At 37.0% G+C, this 20,446-nt stretch overlaps 1 protein-coding gene across 1 annotated transcript in view; it reads right to left on the bottom strand.

Annotated features, from left to right (window-relative positions):
• Nucleotides 1–20,446, bottom strand: part of Cntnap2 (contactin associated protein-like 2) — a 1,999,509-nt gene that overhangs the window by 1,148,529 nt on the left and 830,534 nt on the right. The window contains exon 4 of the mRNA XM_005404887.2: nucleotides 12,146–12,293. Within this exon, the coding sequence (XP_005404944.1) occupies nucleotides 12,146–12,293 (148 nt within the window). The remainder of the gene's footprint in view (nucleotides 1–12,145; nucleotides 12,294–20,446) is intronic.

Genomic DNA, 20,446 nt, shown 5'->3' with positions numbered 1-20,446 from the left:
TACCCTAATTTCAACAAAAATAATCATTATTAGGATAGTAGTCTTCCAAGAAACTGTTCTGCTATGATTTTAGGGTGCCATATTTGGTAAAATAGCAAAAGTTATTCTGACATTACTTACTGAAAGAGTAAGCTATTTTATTCTTTGACTTCAGTATTCTTGTTTGCAAAATAAAGTTATAATCATAGATTTTTTTCAGCATTTTTGTAATAGATATGAGTCAGACACTCAATAAATGGTAGTTATTACTAAGTTTCTAATTCTAATATTTTGTAGAAGGTACATCTCTCAGGCAAGGTAGTGATAATTAATCTAACAAATGGCAGCTAAACTGACTAATCACCCTTTACTTTCTTAAGCGCAAAATGTTTTGAATTGTATTTAATTTTTGTTTTTATCTTTTTGAGACAGGGTCTTGCTATGCAGTTCAGGTGGGTCTTGAGCTCACTTTGTAGCCCAGGTTGTTTTTGAACTTGCAATGATCTGCCTGCCTCAGCCTCTGGAGTGCTTGGATTACAGGTGTGTGCCACCATGCCTGGCTCAATTGTACTTAATCTTGAAGTGTGAAGAAAATAGTATACTCAGAAATATTAATACACTCAAGAGTGTTTATTTTCCTTTCCTGCCTAAAACACAAAAACAATAAAACCCCAAATTCCCATACAAACTCCACCTCCAATTTGAGACTATTATGAAATAGCAGAATTATCTGAAGCAAACTGAGGCTGCTTAGAATCACCCACACAGCTCTGTGAATTGCTCAGTTCAACTTAGAAGTAATAAAAACATGAGTCAAACCGCTCCAATGACACCAACCAATGAATCAATTGTTTAAACTTTATATACTCCAAATTTTTACACTTTCCTCATATCATACCCCATTGCGCACATCTCTGAATAAACACGACTAAGGTGTTAGCATGATTTTGCCCTCAAAATCTGTACAGCATTCACTGCATACATCCATTATTTACCATAGCCCCATCAGGCAGCTAGGAATACAGAGTACAGTGACTCCTACAGATTGCAGAGATCAAGCTATGGTGTTGAGCACATTCACCATACTGTGTTGCATGGCCAGTGGAAGACTTACTAAGTATGCAGAAAAGCAAAATCAGGCACTTCTCTTTCTTCAAATAATAAGTAAGGAACAATTTGAACAGGAGCATTCTGGTTTGACTACTAGCATATAGTGTATGCACACAGAATGCATAGCCGGTTAGCAAAGTACCTTATGCAGTGTTTCTATTGGTTTGAAATGTCTGTTGGCACAAGTGAAAAGTAAGGAACACCCATCTACACAATCCTCTGCTGAAACTATGAGAAAGATTCAGTCAGTCAATCTTTTCGTGACTCTAAATTGACAGTGATTGATATCCATAAGCATACTTTAAATACTATAATCATTATTCTTATGAATATAAAGACAGGAAATCTCAGCATGTGGGTCTGACTGTCTACACATTGCAGCCCCTAATGTATACATTAAATATGGATTCAGTTCTTACAATTTGTCCACTGTATTTCTTCCACAGTGCTTGATGGTAGCAGATGTCACTAAACACCTTGTATACCAGCAGTTCTTACAGTCTTGTTTCCTGGAGACATTTGGCAACCTTTGGAGTCAGATGTGCTTGTCACAGTGAGGAAGGGAGATATATGACTAGCATCCGATGGGTAGGGGCCCAGGATGCTGCAGAATATTGTACAGTTCACAGGGCAGTCCTTTTCCAAAAACAAAAAAAACATCTGCCGAAAACATTAACAGGGTCAAGGCAAACAAAGCTTGACCTGTTTGACATTTACCTTGGCCAAAGGGGAAAAATATGATTTCCTTAAAACCATTTATCACTTGAAGTATTTTTAAAAGAACATAAAAGAACAAGAATAGATGGTGAGTAAGAAGAGAATGAGTGACATAAATTACCCGAGAACAAAACAGACGGAAATGAGATGACCCACAATCACTGTGGAAGGTTATATGGAGACAGGCAAAGCAGGTGCTACCATCAGACAAGCAGTCTGTGGACCAGGACAGCTGGACCCATGTTGCTGCCTGACAGTAGAGGAGACACACTGCATCCTCTTGTCATCTCACGACCTTAAATTTGGAGGGCTTTCTTGGAAGCATGGTTTTCAACACCTTTGTATCACGTGTTACTAGCAGCATTGTTGGAAAGCTCATCTGGAGAACAAAGGGAACCTCGTGTCCTGCTCAATCCCTCAGATATGGCGCTGGGTCTCTCATTTGGGTGGGTATCGCTGTTGTAATTACTAAGCTTGCTTTCTGTTTTTCGCACCTTTCGGAGGGATCCAGGGGCTGGTCACCCTCTTGATACTATGAAGCCTGCCTTCCGCATCCTTGGTTGTTCACTCTGCCCGCAAGTGCAGCCCAACTTGGCGCTGAAAGCTGTGAGAGGTCTCCCTCCTGAAGGTTGTGAGTTTATATGTCAACGAACTGCTGTCGATCTCATCTGTCCTGTGCCAGGTGACAGGATTCAGCCACTCCCATAACCCTGTGGCAGGAACCTGCTGAAGATGAGGGACAGAAGGTAGAGGAGCAGCAAAGAAGAATGGGATCTGGGAGTACTGCATGGGTCTGCTGGTGCTGCTTTCAGGCATCAGACATGTACTCTCTGGCTTGGAGTAACAAGGAGGTGCTCAGATGAGAAAGCAGCAGTTACTTTACACAGAAGCATTTAGGTTCTGAAACATCTCCACATAATAATTAAAGTGTTACTAGCTTCTGAGTTATTTCCCAGGAAGTCACAATCACAAATCCAGAGATGCTAAGTGTGTTTGCCTTAGCAACCTAAAACAGGGACACTCTGCCCAAATCATCCCGGAGATAAAGATTTCCTCTAAGGCAAGATCCACATGAGGGGTATTGGCAAGTGTGGAATTCACAATGTTCAGAAAATATTTTCTTTTCTCTGAGATTATTCCAACATTTTGGGAAAGTAAAATAGAGCATAGGATACTGCCTTTACACCTCCCTGTTCAAGACATGCATGAAAGGCTGACAAGATTAACATGATAATATACTGAACATAAGAAAATATATATATGTATATATATATTACATTTAGAAGTATAAAATACATTAAAATTGCAATAATAGTCTTTAAGTCTCAATATAAAATATCTGATACTATTCTAATAGAGAAATTTACTTCATGCTTTTAAGTGACTGATTGCTAATTCAAGTGATTTAAATTACTTGAAGTTTAGAAAACCAGCCTATGAAATAATTATTTTATTATATTCTTACTTTTAATTCTAAAAGGGTTGTAACTGCCATCTTAAATATTTGCTCTTTTCTCCCCAGCTGAGCTAATTTAAATAGGTGATAATTAAGACCAACAACTCAAGAATAAAAGCTAATAAAAGAATTTCTTATATATATTTGCAGTGTTTTAAATTTTACCTCTTGCCTCGCATTAAACTGGGATTATAGGTGAAATGTTGATGAACTGTATCACTGTAAGGTAGACTTTAATACTCTTTGCAATCACCTAATATAAATAAGGATTACCTTACTGCAAAAGGTAGTTAAAATATCTCAGGAGGGGGGATTACCAGAGGAAATGTACTGACTGAGACTGATAAACTTTCTGCCCCTAAACGCAATGCATGCTGGAGTTATGTTTATTTGCAAGCTGTTCCCCAATGAGAGCATTATGAAAAAGATCAGTCATTTAAATTCTCCTCTTGGATATGTGGTACATGCAGTACCATTGGGATGTTTTTCTTTTTTTTTCTGAATGTCTCTTTCTCTATGTTCTTAAGGTGATAAGTTTTGGACCAGACAGTTTTTATTTTCGTTAGAAGCCATCACTTTAAAAGTCCTCGTGGATAGAGAAAAAGAAAAGGAGAATTAACCAGAGGAAGGAGATATGTAATGTTGGAGGGGGAACTTTGCTGAAGACTGGGATACAGGATTTGTAGATTTGCAATTAACTCAGTTACACAGGTCACATAACCCTGTGGAGTTTGGTTTCCTTATTAGTAAAAGAAGGGGTTCGGCTGGATGGTCTGTTGGGAATTTTTCAGCCTTAGCATGTAAAAGTTCCTCTTTGAAGTAATCAAAACATCTTATTCAATAGTTCTCTGTAATTATTTGATTCTTATCTTTAACCAACTATCATACTATGCATGTGTAATTTTGTTATAATGCTTACTTTTCTTGAAAAATTCCTCCATTAAAAATTGGACTGATGTGTGTAATAAAAAGCACATCCTCTCTAATTTCACAATGCCATTCCACTTTTATTCATAATTCAGAACTGCGTACATAAACTTAGTCATATGTTATTCTCTACCAGTAATTTGAGGTTGCTTTTAAATGAACATTGTTGGTTTTAGATGTCAACTTAACTTTGAAAATTCTTGTGAGTAAATTTAAATTTAGATTTTCAGTCAGCAATAAATGTGAATTCAAATCAGTAGCATTATAAGTAGGCCTCCAAAATGTGAATTAGCAATCATTTGTATTCTACCTAACACCTTCTCATTGAAGATTCAAGAATAACCATTTTTCATGGAAACAAATGAATATTTAAAAATTAATTCAATGTTGATAGCATAAATCTCCATAAACATGGAAAGTAACACTATAATATTTTTCCTGTTTAAACCTTTTTTGTTCAATTCAAATGTGACCTTCAAATGTTGATCTAGGAATGATACCTACTAAAGGTCTGCCTTCTTCAGTAGGCAAAGTAATATCTTAGTATCTTCTAATAGCTGTACCTTTAAATTGACATTGCTGAACTGAGTAAAAACCACGACACAAAAGTTCTGCTATATTTTTCACCATCTCAAGAAATATCAGACTGCTATAAGGATGATTCATCAGTTCTGCATTACCAGAGCCAACAGATACCACCATTAATTATAAATAAACAGGCTTTTTATTACCAAGTATTCCAATTCCCGTTTGAAGTACCAACTATTACAGGAACTAAAGAATGCAACATTTCTAAAATCTAAGTTCCATTCCTTTTAATAGTGATTTCCATTTCATTTTTTCTCTCTTGTAATTTTCTGGTACAGCACACTAAAATTTTTAAATCTAATTATGTGCAAACTTAAATACACAGCATGTCCTGTATACAAAGTGTACTAGTACGATGATTTTAATTACCTGTTTATCTTTTGTAACTTGGCATTGGTAACTGTGAAATTTGTGTTTGGGACCTGGGATATAGCTCAGTGGTACAGCACCTGCCCAGGAAGTGAAAGGTTCTGAGTTCGATTCCCAGCACAGAAAAATCTGTTTTCATTAATATTTGCTTATTCTTTCAAGTTATTTTAGATATTCAGCTAAAATTAATGAGTAATATAATTTTCTTCTGATAATAAGCAATTTATATATATAACATGTTAAGAAACCTCATGACATTGTAGTTTAAATTAATCCAAACGGAAAATAATAAAAGGTCTAAACCCATGTAAAACAGAGAAAGAAACATTGAGTTATTGCCTTCATCTAGCTCTATGATGACATCTCTTATTATGTTCAGCTTGGAAATCATTTCAATATTTTGAATATTCTCACAGAGTACCACTCAATGACATGTAGTAGAATTATACCCAGATCAGCTAATAGAAGAATATACACAGCCTCAAATACTAACTTTTTTCTATAAAGGGAATAGATTATGTTGATCATTTACACCATGTATTTGCTCACTCTGGTGAACATTAGAGGAATTCTTCCAATGAGTGAAGGTCAGTGATGAATGGGGTGACCGTGTGTGCCTCCTCTCCCCAGTATCTCATGATCTACTTGCTCTTGAACCATTTCAATAAATGATTCATTGGAAGTGTTCACAGGATGTAACGAGAATAAGAAGGAAGAGAGATACATAGGTTATTCTAGAAATTCAGTGAAGTATTCCTACTGAAGATTGCATGTTGGGTGAATCTGGGAAAACACAAAATAATTGATCTGGTGAGAGATGAGGGAACAGTTCCTGCCATCAGAGAACATCTTGACTGATCATACATTAAACAAGAAGATCTTTTGTGTATTTGGAAATACAAATAGTTCATGTCAGTGGAGCATAAGCTGTAGATGTAATTGAGAGGGTGCAGGAAAATGTATTTCAAGCTAACAGTTTGGACTTTCAGATCAATAGCATTATTAAAGTATTTTAACACAGTTGTGATGGGATCACACGTGTCTTGAGCAAAATTAGCAAAATGCTTTACAAATAGAATTAAAGTAACGTTAATCAAATTGATGCATCTGTGTGACAAATAAGTATATGAATCTTCCAAGAAATACTAAACCTTTCATTTTAACTTAACACACACACACACACACACACACACACACACTCACACATGAAAAACTAACTCCCACTATGGAGTTATGTTCACTTCTGAGTCTTTACAGCTTTCAAAATTCTGTTTCTTATATGGAATGTTCCTTTGTCCAAATTTTTGTCATTTTTAAAGTGGTTGATGCCTTATCCCGTTACCAACATTGGTGAAGCTTTCTTTTCCTCTGTGGTAGCATTTTTCATATAGTCCTGCACCTATTTATTTGTTTGTCCTTTCATACAAAATTTAAACTACTAGGGGCCAAGGACAATGCTTTAAGATATTTCCAAATTCGTGAATATAACAGTCTCTAAGTAACTGTTCATTGAATATGTTGAAGAAACCCTGGATACAAAATGCAAGTTTCAGAGATCCTTCTACATCCTACAAAATTAGACATTGAATTTGAAGCAGAGAACATGGGTTGATTTTCAGAACTGCTTTTGTTGTGCCCAGGTAAACCATACATAAATTCTTATCAATTTGAATAAATACATATTTCACTGCACTGGTTACTATTCCCCCAAACATTCCTATCTACACAAGAGCCTCAAAATAAAGACTTATTTTGAAATTATCTCTCTGTGGACATCATTAGTTTAAATGAGGTCATGCTGGATTTGAGTGGGTCCTAAAAACAGTGATTGCTGATCTTACGAGAAGGTCACATGAACCCACTGCAATATAGAAACACACAGAGGGAGGACGTCAGAGACAGAAGCTGGAATGGGGAAGGTTAGACTGAGGAAAGTGTATATATGCAATACCTTTGCATATATATAAGGGGAACTAGGGAGTCGGCTGTGGTCCCTGGAAGAAAATACTGTCAATGGAGAAGGCAGATGCCCCAGGGGTCCAATATGAGAGGACCAAACTTTGTCATTTCTCGGCAGTGTTTATATGCAGCTTCTCTTGGTCTGCTTTTCTTCTTGTCCTACAGTGATTTTCCACCGTGATTTGCCCTAGGTAACCTTTCTAGGCCTTATTAATTATTCCTGCACATTGAAAGCATGTATAAAAGTTACTTTGATTGTTTGCTCCTTGTTTTTATAAGGTGCAAAGCTAACTCTTAGGCAGATTCTGGTTAAAGGCCAGTTTAGTGTTTGACACCAAAAATGATCACCGCTTTCATTAACACAACGTGATGGGCTTTTGTCAAGTGAATGTTTGGGCAAGGACGTCATAAATGGTTTTGCAAAATTATTCAACTGAGGGGTTTCCTTTTGGCTGCATGCTGCCCTTGCAGTGTGGAATGAGGAGATTAATGTCTGCCCTCTGAGTGCGGGTTACAGATTATAGAGCCAAAGCCATGAGACATCTCACTGAGTCTCAAAATAGTATCACGTGCTTGTTTCAGCTAAAGGTGGAAAAAACTAAATACAGAGGGAGTAGAAGAACTGCGAAGGAGTTCAGAGTCATTGAAATCAAAACTCATTTCATATTTAAGGCAAGTCAGGAAACCAAAGCAGTGGAGGCCCTAAAGGCTTTAAAACGGGCCTGGAACTAATCTCCTCTGCCTGGAACAGATGTGCTCTTTATTATAACTTCTGTTTTTCACCCCTGAGAGTGCCCCATTTCTCAGACCACAGAGTAGCCACGGAAGAACTGTAAATATTAAGAGGACGGGAAATGAAACTCCTCCCAAGGCTGTAAGTTCAAGATAGACCCCAGATAAGCACTTTAAGTGATTTCTGGAGAGATACAAGAAGTCATTTCTTGAATCTTTGATTACTCCCACGGGAGTAATCAAAGCCACATTTCTCCTTGCTAAGTTCCTAGAACATACCCTACTGCTGCTCACTGAGACAGCGCGGGGAAAGGGCAAATCTGAGTCATGTTTCCTCAAAGAACTGTGGTTCCTGTTCTCCTAGAAAATCACAGAAGGCCCTTCAGGAAACAGTTTATTAAGACTAAGAAAAATCATACTGTCACCGAAGGGTCCTATGTAGTCTGAATTCCATCTTAAAAAAAAAAATTGTACTAACTCTGGGAAAGCTTTCTATGACAGATTGTTTACATGTTTTTTTCTTACTACACACATGTATATTTTTCTTGGAAAAAAGACAAACCCAGTTTGCATTTTTCATAAACAGAAAAACAATCTGAACTGCACCTGAACATTCGGTGTGGGTAGGCAGATGACTAGTCATTACATCTCTTTAAAAACAAAGACATTTGTTTGAATGATTAAGTTGTTGTTTTCTAAATTCAGGGAAAACTTTGAGACTGCTATTTAAAAATTGAAGGTTATAAATATTTTGGATTAGGAGGAAGGTGGTGAAAAATATCAAGACGTAGGTATTTTGGTTCTTCTTACTGTGCTTGCCAATATGCTAACCAGCAGTCAAAACATTGACACTCAAATTTAAATTAATTAAGATTAAGATTTTAATTCTTTAGTTAATTTTAAATCCTAGAGAGACTTTTGTGGCACAGGATAAGATTATTTACATCTTTCTGGAAAATTATATGAGAGAACTATATTCTTTTTACATCTTTTTAAAAAAAATTTAAAATGACGTTGACTTGTATATTACTTTCCTGCTATTGCTAAAAAATTTCCTATAAACTTAGTGGCTTAAAACAAGAAGAATTTGTTCTATCACAATAACGGATGCCACAGGTCCCAAGGCAGTGTCGGTGGGCTGACCTTAGTGTGTCCATGGTACCCCGGTACTTCTTCTTTTTATGGTACCAGGAATCGAACACAGGACCTTGTGCTTGCCAGGCAGGCACTTGTGCAGCTGAGCTACATGCCCAGCCCTATCACAGTACTTCTGAGGCTCTGTGACAGACTCTGACCCTTTCCTCTACCATTTTCTGGTAGATGCTGACAATCGTTGATTTGTAATCACACCCTCCTCTTTCCCAGCCTGTGAAATCTTCTCCATTATCTCTTCTAAGGACAAACTTAGTGCAACTCAGGGTCCCCCTGGGTAATGCAGACTGCAGTTCCCATGTCAAGAGAGTTAACTGTATCATATCTGCAAATTCCTTGTATTACACAAGAATTAGGTCCTGATGTCTTCAGGAGACCATTGTCCAACCCAATGCAATGTTACTTTTCAATTTCTCTTTTGCTTTATGTTGCCAATTTATCGTTTATACCCCTGATATCTACTAGTATAAATGCTGATATAGTTTTCCAAGGCTGTCTGAGTTGCCTGATACACTAAAACAGTCTGACTTCCTAGTTTGCTTCAATGAGTTGTTCTTCCTATCTTGTGGTTTTCAAAGCCCAGGCTTGCTGAAAAAGCAGCTAAATTTCCACAGCTGTATCCCTTATGACAAAATACGAAGTGTTTCATTAATTGTAAGAAGCTTCTCCAGTGGGAAATTTTTAAATTTATGGTTACAGTGAGCTTTCACGTTTACAGGTCTATATGAAGGGATAGATAAAACAAAATTTTTTTTGCAGAACATGCGTATCTCAATTGCCCTCTCTCTCCATACCTAAATTTCCTCTTCCCCTGGCCCATAAAAAGAATAAGGAAGACATTTCCTTGGATGAAAGAGAAAAAGATCCTTTCCTGGAGAATTCATATCAGGAAGCCAGTGTTTGCAAGTTTTGTGTTTGCAGATTAAATTCATATAATCTAGTGGTTTCAAAAGTAGTAAAGAAACGTTAATGTAATTTTGAGTTGACGCTGGATTCACAGAAGAAGCTAATGAGAAATTGTCTATTCAGGAACCTTCATCAACTTTTTTTTTTTTCCTTCTTTCTAGAGAAGTGCCACAGATAAAGTTTTGAAGATACTGAGATCATAGTCAAGATGTTAAGAAAAAGAAAGTGCATAAAATATAAGCAGATAAAAAGAAAGATAAGAAGAGAATGAAGCAAAAGGAGGAGAAAGAGAAAGACAGGGAGAGGGAGAAGAAAAGAAAAAAGAGGAGGAGGAAGAAGCAGGGAGGAGGCAGTGTAGAGGGGAAACAGTGGTCTCCCCCGTCTGCTCTTTGATTTTCTGTAAGTGCAGTGCCTATAGTCAACTATGGTCCAAAATACTGTTCCAGAAACAAAAATAATAATAAACTTTAAATAACCTTTATTATGTGGTATGTTGTTATAATTATTGCATTTTATTATTAGTTATTGTTAATTTCTCACTCTGTCTAATTTATAAATTACACTTTATTGTAGATATGTGTGTACATTTAGGGAAAATAACAGTACGTATAGAGTTCATTACTACTTATGGTTCTGGTCATTCTGTGCGGGTCTTGAGATAAACTGCACTTGGATAAAGGGAGCCTGCGGTGCTACAAACCCAAATAAGCAGAGATTGTGTTATTATCTACTGTTATCATTGTTAATTCCTGTCATCTTTTTTGAAATCCTGTATTGTATTTATTGTTTTTGTGTTGTTTTGTTGCTGTTATTTTGTTACTTTTTTGTTTAAAATAAAAAAGGGAGAAAACACAGAGAAAGCAGGATTAGAGGTCCCATTTGACCCAGCTATGCCCCTTCTGTGTGTCTCCCCAGAAGAATTAAAAACATCGTACCACAGAGATATATGTGCAGTGATGTTTATAGCAGCACAATTTGTAACAGCTAGATCTTGGAAACAACCCAAATGCCCATCTACCAAAGAATGGATAAAAAAGGTGTGGTATTTTTATACAATGGAGCATTATTCAGCTATAAAGGAGGGTAAATTTGAGACTTTTATAGGTAAATGGATGCAACTTGAGACCTATTCACTAGTGAATAAATCAAACCAATATGTGTAAACATCACCCCCATATTGTGTCCCTGGTGTGAGAAATTGAAAAAAGTAAATAAAGTCTAAAATGTACAATAGGTATTGTGAAATGGGAAGAAATAGTTTAAAAGGAAAAAGGAACTAGATTGGGAAAGGAGAAAGGAAGATAGGGAAAAGGGAGAAAAATGCAAGTTAGTTATACTATTATTGTCTCTAAGTTTATAGAAAAGGAAGGTTTGTGCTAATATAGACTGGTGAATTTTTATGTCCCTATCTTGTACTCTGAATAACTACTTTAAAGATAATAATAAGCAATGTATTAACTATTGTTAGTCTCCCATCATCCTGCTATGAAATTTTGATTTACATTTTTTCCATAAAATAAAAAATAAGCAGAGAGAGCAGACAGCAGAATTAGAACTCTCCCAAATCCACACTGCAATTATTAGACAAAGGTACAAAGTATTTAAGCAGTTTTAGAAAGTATAATGTATCTAAGGAAATGGTTAAAGGAGTTTAAATCTGATTAAGTGAGAGGAAACGTTTTAGGTAAGTAGACAGATTGGACAGGAGCAAGTAAAACATATAGCAATATAAAATGAATCTGACATCAGCTCAGTGGTTGGCTTTTAAAATAAAAAGAGGGATGATTTAAGAGAGACTAGGTGAAGGAAGTTCTTCAGCAAGTATTTAAAACCCCATCACCAACAACCAAAAAGTGAGTCACAGTGCAGATTTTCTCTTGCTAAATATTTCACAATATTACAGGCAACATAATAAGCTTTGTTGTTGTAATATACTGAAAACAATCTCATTATCTAAATCCTTAGGTTATTCTTAGGTGTATTTTTTGGTGGTTTGTATAGTGTACATTTATAACAGAGAAACAGAAAAGAACCTTGAGTTTTATATATAAAAATAGTTATTTTCACAGAAAGCAAGTCTGTTAGTTAAACATACGTATGTGTGTGTGTGCTTATTTTCAGAGAAAGCAAGTGTTGATTTTGTTTGTTTTGTTTTGTTTGTTTTTTGCTTTGTTTTATTTTGTTTTGTTTTAATGCTACTGAAGCGCAGATAACAAAGACCCCGCTCCGGATTCGAACCCGCACACTCACAGTAGGAGCAGCCGTAGACCTCGACCCGCAGCCCGATGCGGCCCTCCGCGCTCCAGTCCAGCGGCACCACGCGCACGTAGCGGGCGATGACAGGGTGCTGCAGGTCGTGCCGGACCACGCTGTCAGAGTTGACGTTTCCGGGAAATGCCTGGGAACAAGAGCGTGAAATATTAAAACATAAATAAATAAATAAATAAATGGGAAACAGCCCTATTCTCCACGTGCTGAAAGAAGTGCAAGTTCTTATCCAGTGGAAGGGTTTTCTATCCTCCTATCATAAACAATTTGGGGGGAAATAAAAGAGTTCACTTCTATTTGAAAACAAGTTGTTTTAAACAGGAAATAGACCAAGATTTTCATGGGTCCTTTTACTATATGTAAATTTATTTCTATGTAAAAAGAATGAAATGCTATAGGGCACCACGATCACATTAATAAATTTTGTTTTTGTTTTTGTTTTTCTGGTACCGGGAATCGAACTCACATTAATAAATATTAAAATTGAGTTTTTCTCTTCTTTTCTGGAGCTAGGAATCCAGTCAAGGACCTTGCCATGAGCTACATCCCCCAGCCATTTTTTTTATTCTGAGACAGGTCTCGTGTTGCTCAGACTGGCTTTAAATCTTATCATCCTCCTGCCTCAGCTTCCTGAGTCGACAGGATGACAGGCTTGAGCCACCTTGCTTTGCAATGTTTTATTTTAAAAATACACAACAAGCAATTTCTATGGACTCTCACCGTATTTGTGTGAGGGTCATGTAACCAGGCAGGCTCCCCAGAGAAGAGCTCAGCTACCAGGGAGTGCAGAGTGAATTTGGAGGGACAAAAAGAAGGCAACAGGACACAGTGGAGAACAGGGGAAGCCTGGCATAAGGGATTAAGACCTCAGAGCCCAGTGTTCCTTGTGCTAGAATTTTGCTTTGTATGAGTAGCTTCCTTAAACCTCAATCATTTTTATTCCTTCTTCTCATACACCCCACCCCCAACAGGATACTCAACTAACTTATTGGAGAATCCATTCTAGAACTAGAATTGTAGAGTGTCTGAAAATATGAACCAAAATGCATGCAGGAATAGATAATAGAGACACATTTCCTACTGGAGAAAGGGTCCATGTTGGGAAAAAAGAAAAAAATCACAAGTTCTTTCTAAATAAGCACAAAATACTGCAGCATGCTTTTTGAGTTTTTGTTTTTCTTCTGCATTGCCAGGGATGAAAGCCCCGGCCTTACACATGCTAGAAAAGGATTTTACCTCTGAACTAAAGCCCAGCTGAATTTAAAAGAAAGAAGGAAAGAGGGAAGGGAAGAAAGGAAGGAATGGGAAGGAAGGAAAGAAAGGGAAGACAAAAGAAAGGAAGGAAAGAAAGAAAGAAAAAAAGAAAGAAAGAAAGAAAGAAAGAAAGAAAGAAAGAAAGAAAGAAAGGGAAAAAGAGAAAAAATAGACAATAAAAGCCATTGCTGAAATCTTGGGTGGACTCAGATCATATGGGGGAAAGACACAAACACCAAAGAGCTGAAGGTCAGTGTCAAGGAGAAAGTAAAAGACAGATACAATGTTTTAAAAGGAGAATTAACAGAGTTTTGAAGGAAAAAAGCAGGAGAGAATATAAACTAGCCTATTCCCAGGTACTAGTATACAGGGATTCATCACAGACAAAGCGAAGAGGGGAGTAACAATGTAAATGTCTCCAGCTATGGTAACATTTTCCTTTGAGTAATGACAGCTGGATTTGCTCTGAAAAATTCAGTTTTAATACTCTGCTCCTAATCCACATGATTCTAAAGAAGCAGACATACCTCCCTGGCTTGCGGGGCTTGGGTGATTCAGACATTAGCACTCAACTTGAGCACCTGTGTTGAAACAATTCATTCACTTATTTACCCATTCACTAACTCACCTACTCAGGAGAACAGAGAGAACCTTCTATGCGCAGATACTGTTCAAGTCATTGGAGATACAATAATGGATAATACAGACAAGCGTGGCAATTCCCATGGTATTTATATTATGGTATAGAGGGGGGAAAGTGGGGCCGAAGGAAGGAGGGGTGGAGAGGTAGAAGACGATAGTACAGTGGAAAGTTCTATAAAGAATTAACAGTGGATGGAATAACTTGGTCACAAGGGATGGGAGGAGTGGGGAGGAGAGGGGTAGTAGTGTGGGTGTGAGTGCTGACCTGGAGCATCAAGGCGCTTGTCACATCCTGTGACCTCAGTGTGCCCTGGTATGAGGGAAAAGACCTCAGGGCGTGGGGCTGTCATCCCAGCCAGCTTCTCCTGACTACCTTAGTGTGAACACATCTGAGATGATGGCTTCCCAGCACCTAAATCCAGTGTTAGCTGAATGGGACCTATAGGGCTCTTTTGATCTTTTGCTTGTTTCTTCATTTTCAAGGAACTGAAAGATTATTACTAAGATACACCAAGGGAAAGACAATTAGTCAATATCCACCTACATCACATTTGAGATTTCACCATCAAATGAAAAGGTGATGGATTTTAAGATGTTTAGAATAGTGTTTTATCTCAGTTTAGCTTTTCAGAGAGAGTATGTTTATGAAAAAATGTTTGCAATATGTTAATTTCTTCAACATTCATGGTATCATTAGATTGTGCTTTTAGTACTCTTTCAAATCTGAGAAGTTTAGACATTTAAAATGCTACCTTAATTGAAGTTTTAAAAATGACAAAGTAGTATAGGTACTACGTTCCATTTTCTTTAATACGAAGTAGTAAATCTATGTAAAAGTGTCCCTTTTGATATAGCAGTATTTGGAAAGTTTAAGAAACATAGGAGATATCGCAATGGATTTAATAAAAACAGCATGCAGTATTTATATTTCACTTTATTATTGAAAGGGTCTCATACAATCTGTGTTGTTTATACCCTGTAGAAAGGTTTACATTTGGTAGGAATGCTGTTTTGGCAAATTAGACGCAGAAAAGCAAAGTGACTGGATGTGGAATATCCAATAAGGATAAATCAGGGACAAAGTAGCAGCTCTTCCATTCACTTTATTTGAAAATCAGAGTTTCAACTGGAAATAAAGTTTTTTTTTTTCTTTTTAGGCAGAATACACTTTACCTTTAATTGGATATTGCATGTTTGAGTGTTACATTTAAAGTCTGACCATTTTTATCATGCCACATTTTGTTCCTATATCTGATCTCTGGACTATTTATCAGATGGTGCACTTTGCGTGGGTATTTAACTTCTTTCTATTTTTTATTTCCAGAAATTTTAATGAAAATAGATATTTTCTTGTTTTCAACATTTTCCCAAAAACATGTTCCTATGATAGTCTTTAATACCAATACCTCTTCTTCAGTTTTAATATAAGTAAGGTAAATGATTCAGCGGCCTGTTCTACTAAAGAAAACAAAGACTGATAACTACAGGACGTATTGCTTAGTGACAAATGCTACACTGCTGTTGACCTTGAAAGCAGCTTTTTCTCCCCAACTTTTATGTAATTCGACTCTTTCCAGGACATTTGCTGCTTTTTAACGTGGGGTTGAAAAAGGAGAAAAGAAGACACACAGTTGATTATTAACAAGCCATTATGAATTGGAAATGTGTATCAAAAGTTGAAAAGTTAACATGAAGTCTAATCTTTGTCATATACAAGGGTACTCTTTAAAGCTGAACCTTCATTTACACAAAAATTATGCAATAATTAGTGTTTTACAGATGCAGTAAAATTTATCATTCAAAGATTAAAAATCAATTATAGCTACTGGTGTGTTATATATATTGTCACTATTAAATCTCACTTACTGGCCGTGTTTTGTATATGTGCTTAGGAGAGGGTATGTTTTTCTCTTTTATGATAATTTACAAAGTATTAATGGAAATCACAAAACTTTGTGTTTCCTGAAATTGACACAATATAATAGAATGTTCAATGTAAATACTCTATGGTGCTATTCTTTAGTTACCATCTTACAAACTTTGCAAATATATAGAAAAGAACTAGGATTTTTAAAACATAGTGGAAATCACTCATGCTAATTTTAGAGTAATCCAAATGTCACTGACGTTTTAATAACAGAAACGTTTCCACCTTGTGCACAAAGTATTGTTTTTGGTTCAAACAGTTGTTCAAGTAGTGGGAGAAGAAGTAAACCTTTCCTACAAAGTACATGATAGTAAATATTTAAGGCTTATGGGCTGCAGAGCTCTCTGCCCCATATTCCCCTCTGCTTTCTAATCTCTCCTTGCTTTCTCTACAACATATGGAGGTACAAAAACTATTCTAGGCTCACAAACTTTTAAAGAACAGCTGGGACCAGATTCAGCCTATAGGCTGTGGCCACAGCTGGCCAGCTGCTGTTTCAAAAAATCGCTTCTATTTTTTTCCTTTGGGTCCCAGACATGGAACTCAGAACCTTAAAAAAGTTAAGCAGATGCTTCACCACTAAGCTATCCCCCAGTTTTCTTTCCCAAGAGAATATCTGAAATTTGTAAACTCTCCTCTAAATCCAGAAAGAGGTGAAAAGTCTGAAGTCATCAGGGAACATTTTAGCTTTTCTGTCATTTCAAAACCAGTAAACTTTGGAAAAGTATTTTATAAGACCTTGAAGCATAGAACTTATCAGACTGGAGAAATTACAGTGAGATTGAGAAGCATGTTGTGTGTGATGTGTGAAGTAACATTTCCCCCAGATTTACTAGTATGAGGTCTGACATGTAACTGACAGTGTTTTATGAAGTGAGTAAGCTTATTTAGCCTTCACTAAAATCTCACTTTTCCCCAGACCTAAAATAAGGCATTGTGACTTCCTACAGCAAAACAGTGAGATTCAGTATATTGGCATAAAGTTTGCTTGACTATAGTATGTTCCTAAAATCCTTGGCTGTTGTGTAAGTAAACCTAGGAAGACCTTTGAGGGCCACTTATGGCAGTCTCAGGGGGGGAAATTTAGGAAGAAACCACAAAAATAACAGCAACAATGCACTTGTATTTCTTAAAGTGAGAGACTGTGTTTAAAATATAAAATGTCGCTACCAGAATAGAAATGCATATTGAAAAATAAAAGGCCCCCATGAACCCCTGTATGGCTCCTTCTTCTAGTCTGGCTGCTTAACCTGACCTCTGGTCATCACGTTTCTGTGGCTAGACACACCGCCTGCAGGACTGAGCTGAGACAGCAAGTTCTAACAGGACAGTCTGACAGGACCTACTCTGATGCTCACTCCTTGGCCCCCAGCGGTCAGCGATGGCGAACATTTTGTAGAGGAGTGCCCCAACTGCAGCCCCAAATCTCACTGCAAAGTACCAACACTGCTATTAAACCTAAATACTGAGGTTTCACTTTAGAGGAAAAGAAAACCCTCATACATTAATATCTTTTGTCTTAAAAGAAAAGTAAATAACACACGTGTCATGCATTCACCACCACTGCCCCAGTTGTACTGTAGCACACCTAGAATCCTGGACTTTCCATTTCCTTGACTGTATATGATTACTTCATCAAGTTTTGATTATTCATCGGACTGTTTCAGAAGTAGATAGCTGTGATTTTGTAATGCTCTTGGTACTTCTGTATTGGATGTTTCCAACACAGTGGTCCATGATCAGCAATTTACTGTCTGATTAAATGAATAAAAATGTGCTTTTCACAACCCAGCCATTTACATTTCATAAACTCTTATTATTTCTGGATGTGCAAAAAAGAGTTGAGTCATTATTTATAGTTCATAAACCATGTGTTTGAGAGTATGCTATAAAATAGTAGAGCTTGCTGGTGAGATTTAAGAAGACACTAGACTAACACATAATTTTTCCCAGCAGTATTAAGATGTCATTATAGTAATGTAAAGTAGCTGGATGTGGTGTGCACACCTGAAATCCCAGCATTCAGGAGGCTGATGCAGGAGGGTCACTGAGAGTTCAGGTCAGCCTGGACTACATAGTGAGACCTCATTGCAAAACAACGACAACAAAAATAGTTAGAAGTCAGAGGGACTGGGAAGAAAAAGGAGGAAATGATGATGCAGCAATGGAGAGAAAGGCTGGTAGAGATGTGAAAATTAACACCCTCCATCAACCCTCAAATATCTGTGTGGGTGATTCACTTGAAGTGTCCTAAAAACATACTCTCTTTGGAATGCAAAACCATGATAAATGGTGCGGGGGGAAAAAAATTCCAAAGCATTTCCTCTCTGTGTGAGCAGTATTACTCTCTTTGATATGATAACCCAGTTAAACACGCCTTTTCTTTTTAATTTTGTCAGTGTACTGAAAACAGAGTAAAATTGTATTAGCGGATACATTAGATAATGAAGAAAAGAACTGTGTTATAAGAACAATAATTTGAAGTAGTAAAACAAAAATGTAGTTTTTAATCATTCTCTTTTCTTCTTTGCCACATCCTAGAACAATGGTGGCCAGTAGGTTGATCCTTTGTGCTTATCTGCTCTTGGTCCACCTAAGAGGCAAGCTCAAGCTTTTCATGACCTTCTCACCTTTCAACATTTGTCCCTCCGCAGCCTAAGCCCCAGGCACAGAACCTTTGTTCAGCTTCCTCCCTTGCTTCCTCCTTTGCTTTCTTCCTTCACTTTAATGTACTACATGATTGCTTCCTCTCACGTCACATTTCAGTGCGGAAGGGAGTAGATATTCAGGGACTCAGGCTCGTTTTACTTGGCTCTCATCATCAAGCTCTGACTCTTAAGCACATCACAAAAGTAGAAAGAAAATCATAGAGAGACAGGCAGGGCATTTTCTGGAGAGAATTAGGTGCAGAGGATTTCAGTCCGCACTGATACCGTTTGTTGCCTGTCCTGTTGGTGTAACCTTGGTGTCTGTCTTAATTGCTTTGTGGTTGCTGAGATAAAATACCAAACACTCACAAGTTAAAGGAGGAAAGATTTAATTTAGTTCACAGTGTGTAGAGATTTCAGTCCATACTTGGCTGGTTCCAAGGAAAAGGACACTGTGGCAGAGGGGCATAGAAGAGGAGAAACAGCCCCTGGCAGCGCAGGCAGGAGGCAGTGAGCCTCTCTTCTTCTTTCCCTTTTTACTCCATCCAGGTACAAGCCTATTGGTTGGTGCACATTTAGGGTGGGCCCTCCCTCTTCAGTAAGTCCATCCTTCATACCCATAACTATATCAACCCAATCAGTGGACTGATGAAGTATTATATGCCCATGACCCAGTCATCTCCCCTCTACGAGCACATGGGGCTTTGGTGGGACATTTAGATTTAAGCCATTGTGGTGCGAAAAAGAATGGGAAATACAATCTGAACAATGATAGAAAAGGTTTGAGGAATACATAGTGGGGCTTTATGATACTCATACATTTTCAAAATTCTATGTTTACCTATACTATAGAACTGACTATATTGAACAGTAAAATTATATATGCTTACTTCTCTGTTTTTATTTGGTAATTTATACTACAGAACAGATTATATGGAATGTCAAAATTATATATGCTTGATTTATTAAAAAGTCAATTTCATTGGGAAATCAATTCCAATGAAACTGCATTCTGAACAAGGAACTGTACATCTTTCCCAAAGGATAATAACATGTCTAATACAGTGAACTGCAAAGGTCTTACCAGTTTGCTTGATTTTGAGAAATCCACTTACCTATCTGTGCAACCTTCACACCCTACCTAGATACAGAATATTCTGTTACCCCAGAAAGTTCCTTTCTAGTTTCCTTTCCTTGTCAAAGACCTCTTCATCCCATTCTACTGCCCACCTTATACGAACCTTTTTCTAATTTCTGTCACCACAGGTCAACTTTGCCTTTTCTTTAACTTTACATCAAAAGATTCACCCTGACCTCTTTTTCTTAGAATGTTTATACTACCCTGCATGAAGCCATGGGTGTCAGTATTTCACAGACCTGCTTTTTTGTACCATTATTTTGTTGTTATAGCTAACAAAAAAATCAAAACATTTTATGCCATTCAGAAAATTAGGTCAGGAATGGGGAAAAGCAAGTTAACTACTATTTGATCCAAAGAGAAGTAGTGGTCAATAGGTAAGTTTTAAATTGAACAGTGAACAAACCGCTATGTAAGGATACAGGAGAGGGAAATTATGCAAGGATACAATAGAACAGGAGAGGGAAATTTTGAGAGAACATTTGCCTTTTAAATTAAATTATTTCTTTACAATTTGATTAAAATAGTTATCCATACACTATCTTGGCAAAAATAATTTTTAAAATACAGTGTTTGTGTCTAAAAATGTGGCTTTATGACTGGTGGGACAACACACAAATGGAGACACAGTCACCTGGAAGATTCATCTTATCTGTAAAAGTAAAATACAGCTG

The sequence above is a fragment of the Chinchilla lanigera genome, unplaced genomic scaffold (genome assembly GCF_000276665.1).
Source record: "Chinchilla lanigera isolate Chin_1 unplaced genomic scaffold, ChiLan1.0 scaffold00090, whole genome shotgun sequence".
NCBI classification, from domain to species: Eukaryota; Metazoa; Chordata; class Mammalia; order Rodentia; family Chinchillidae; genus Chinchilla; species Chinchilla lanigera.
Note: the sequence above shows the minus strand (reverse complement) of the source record. Positions and strands in the feature narration are given on the sequence as shown.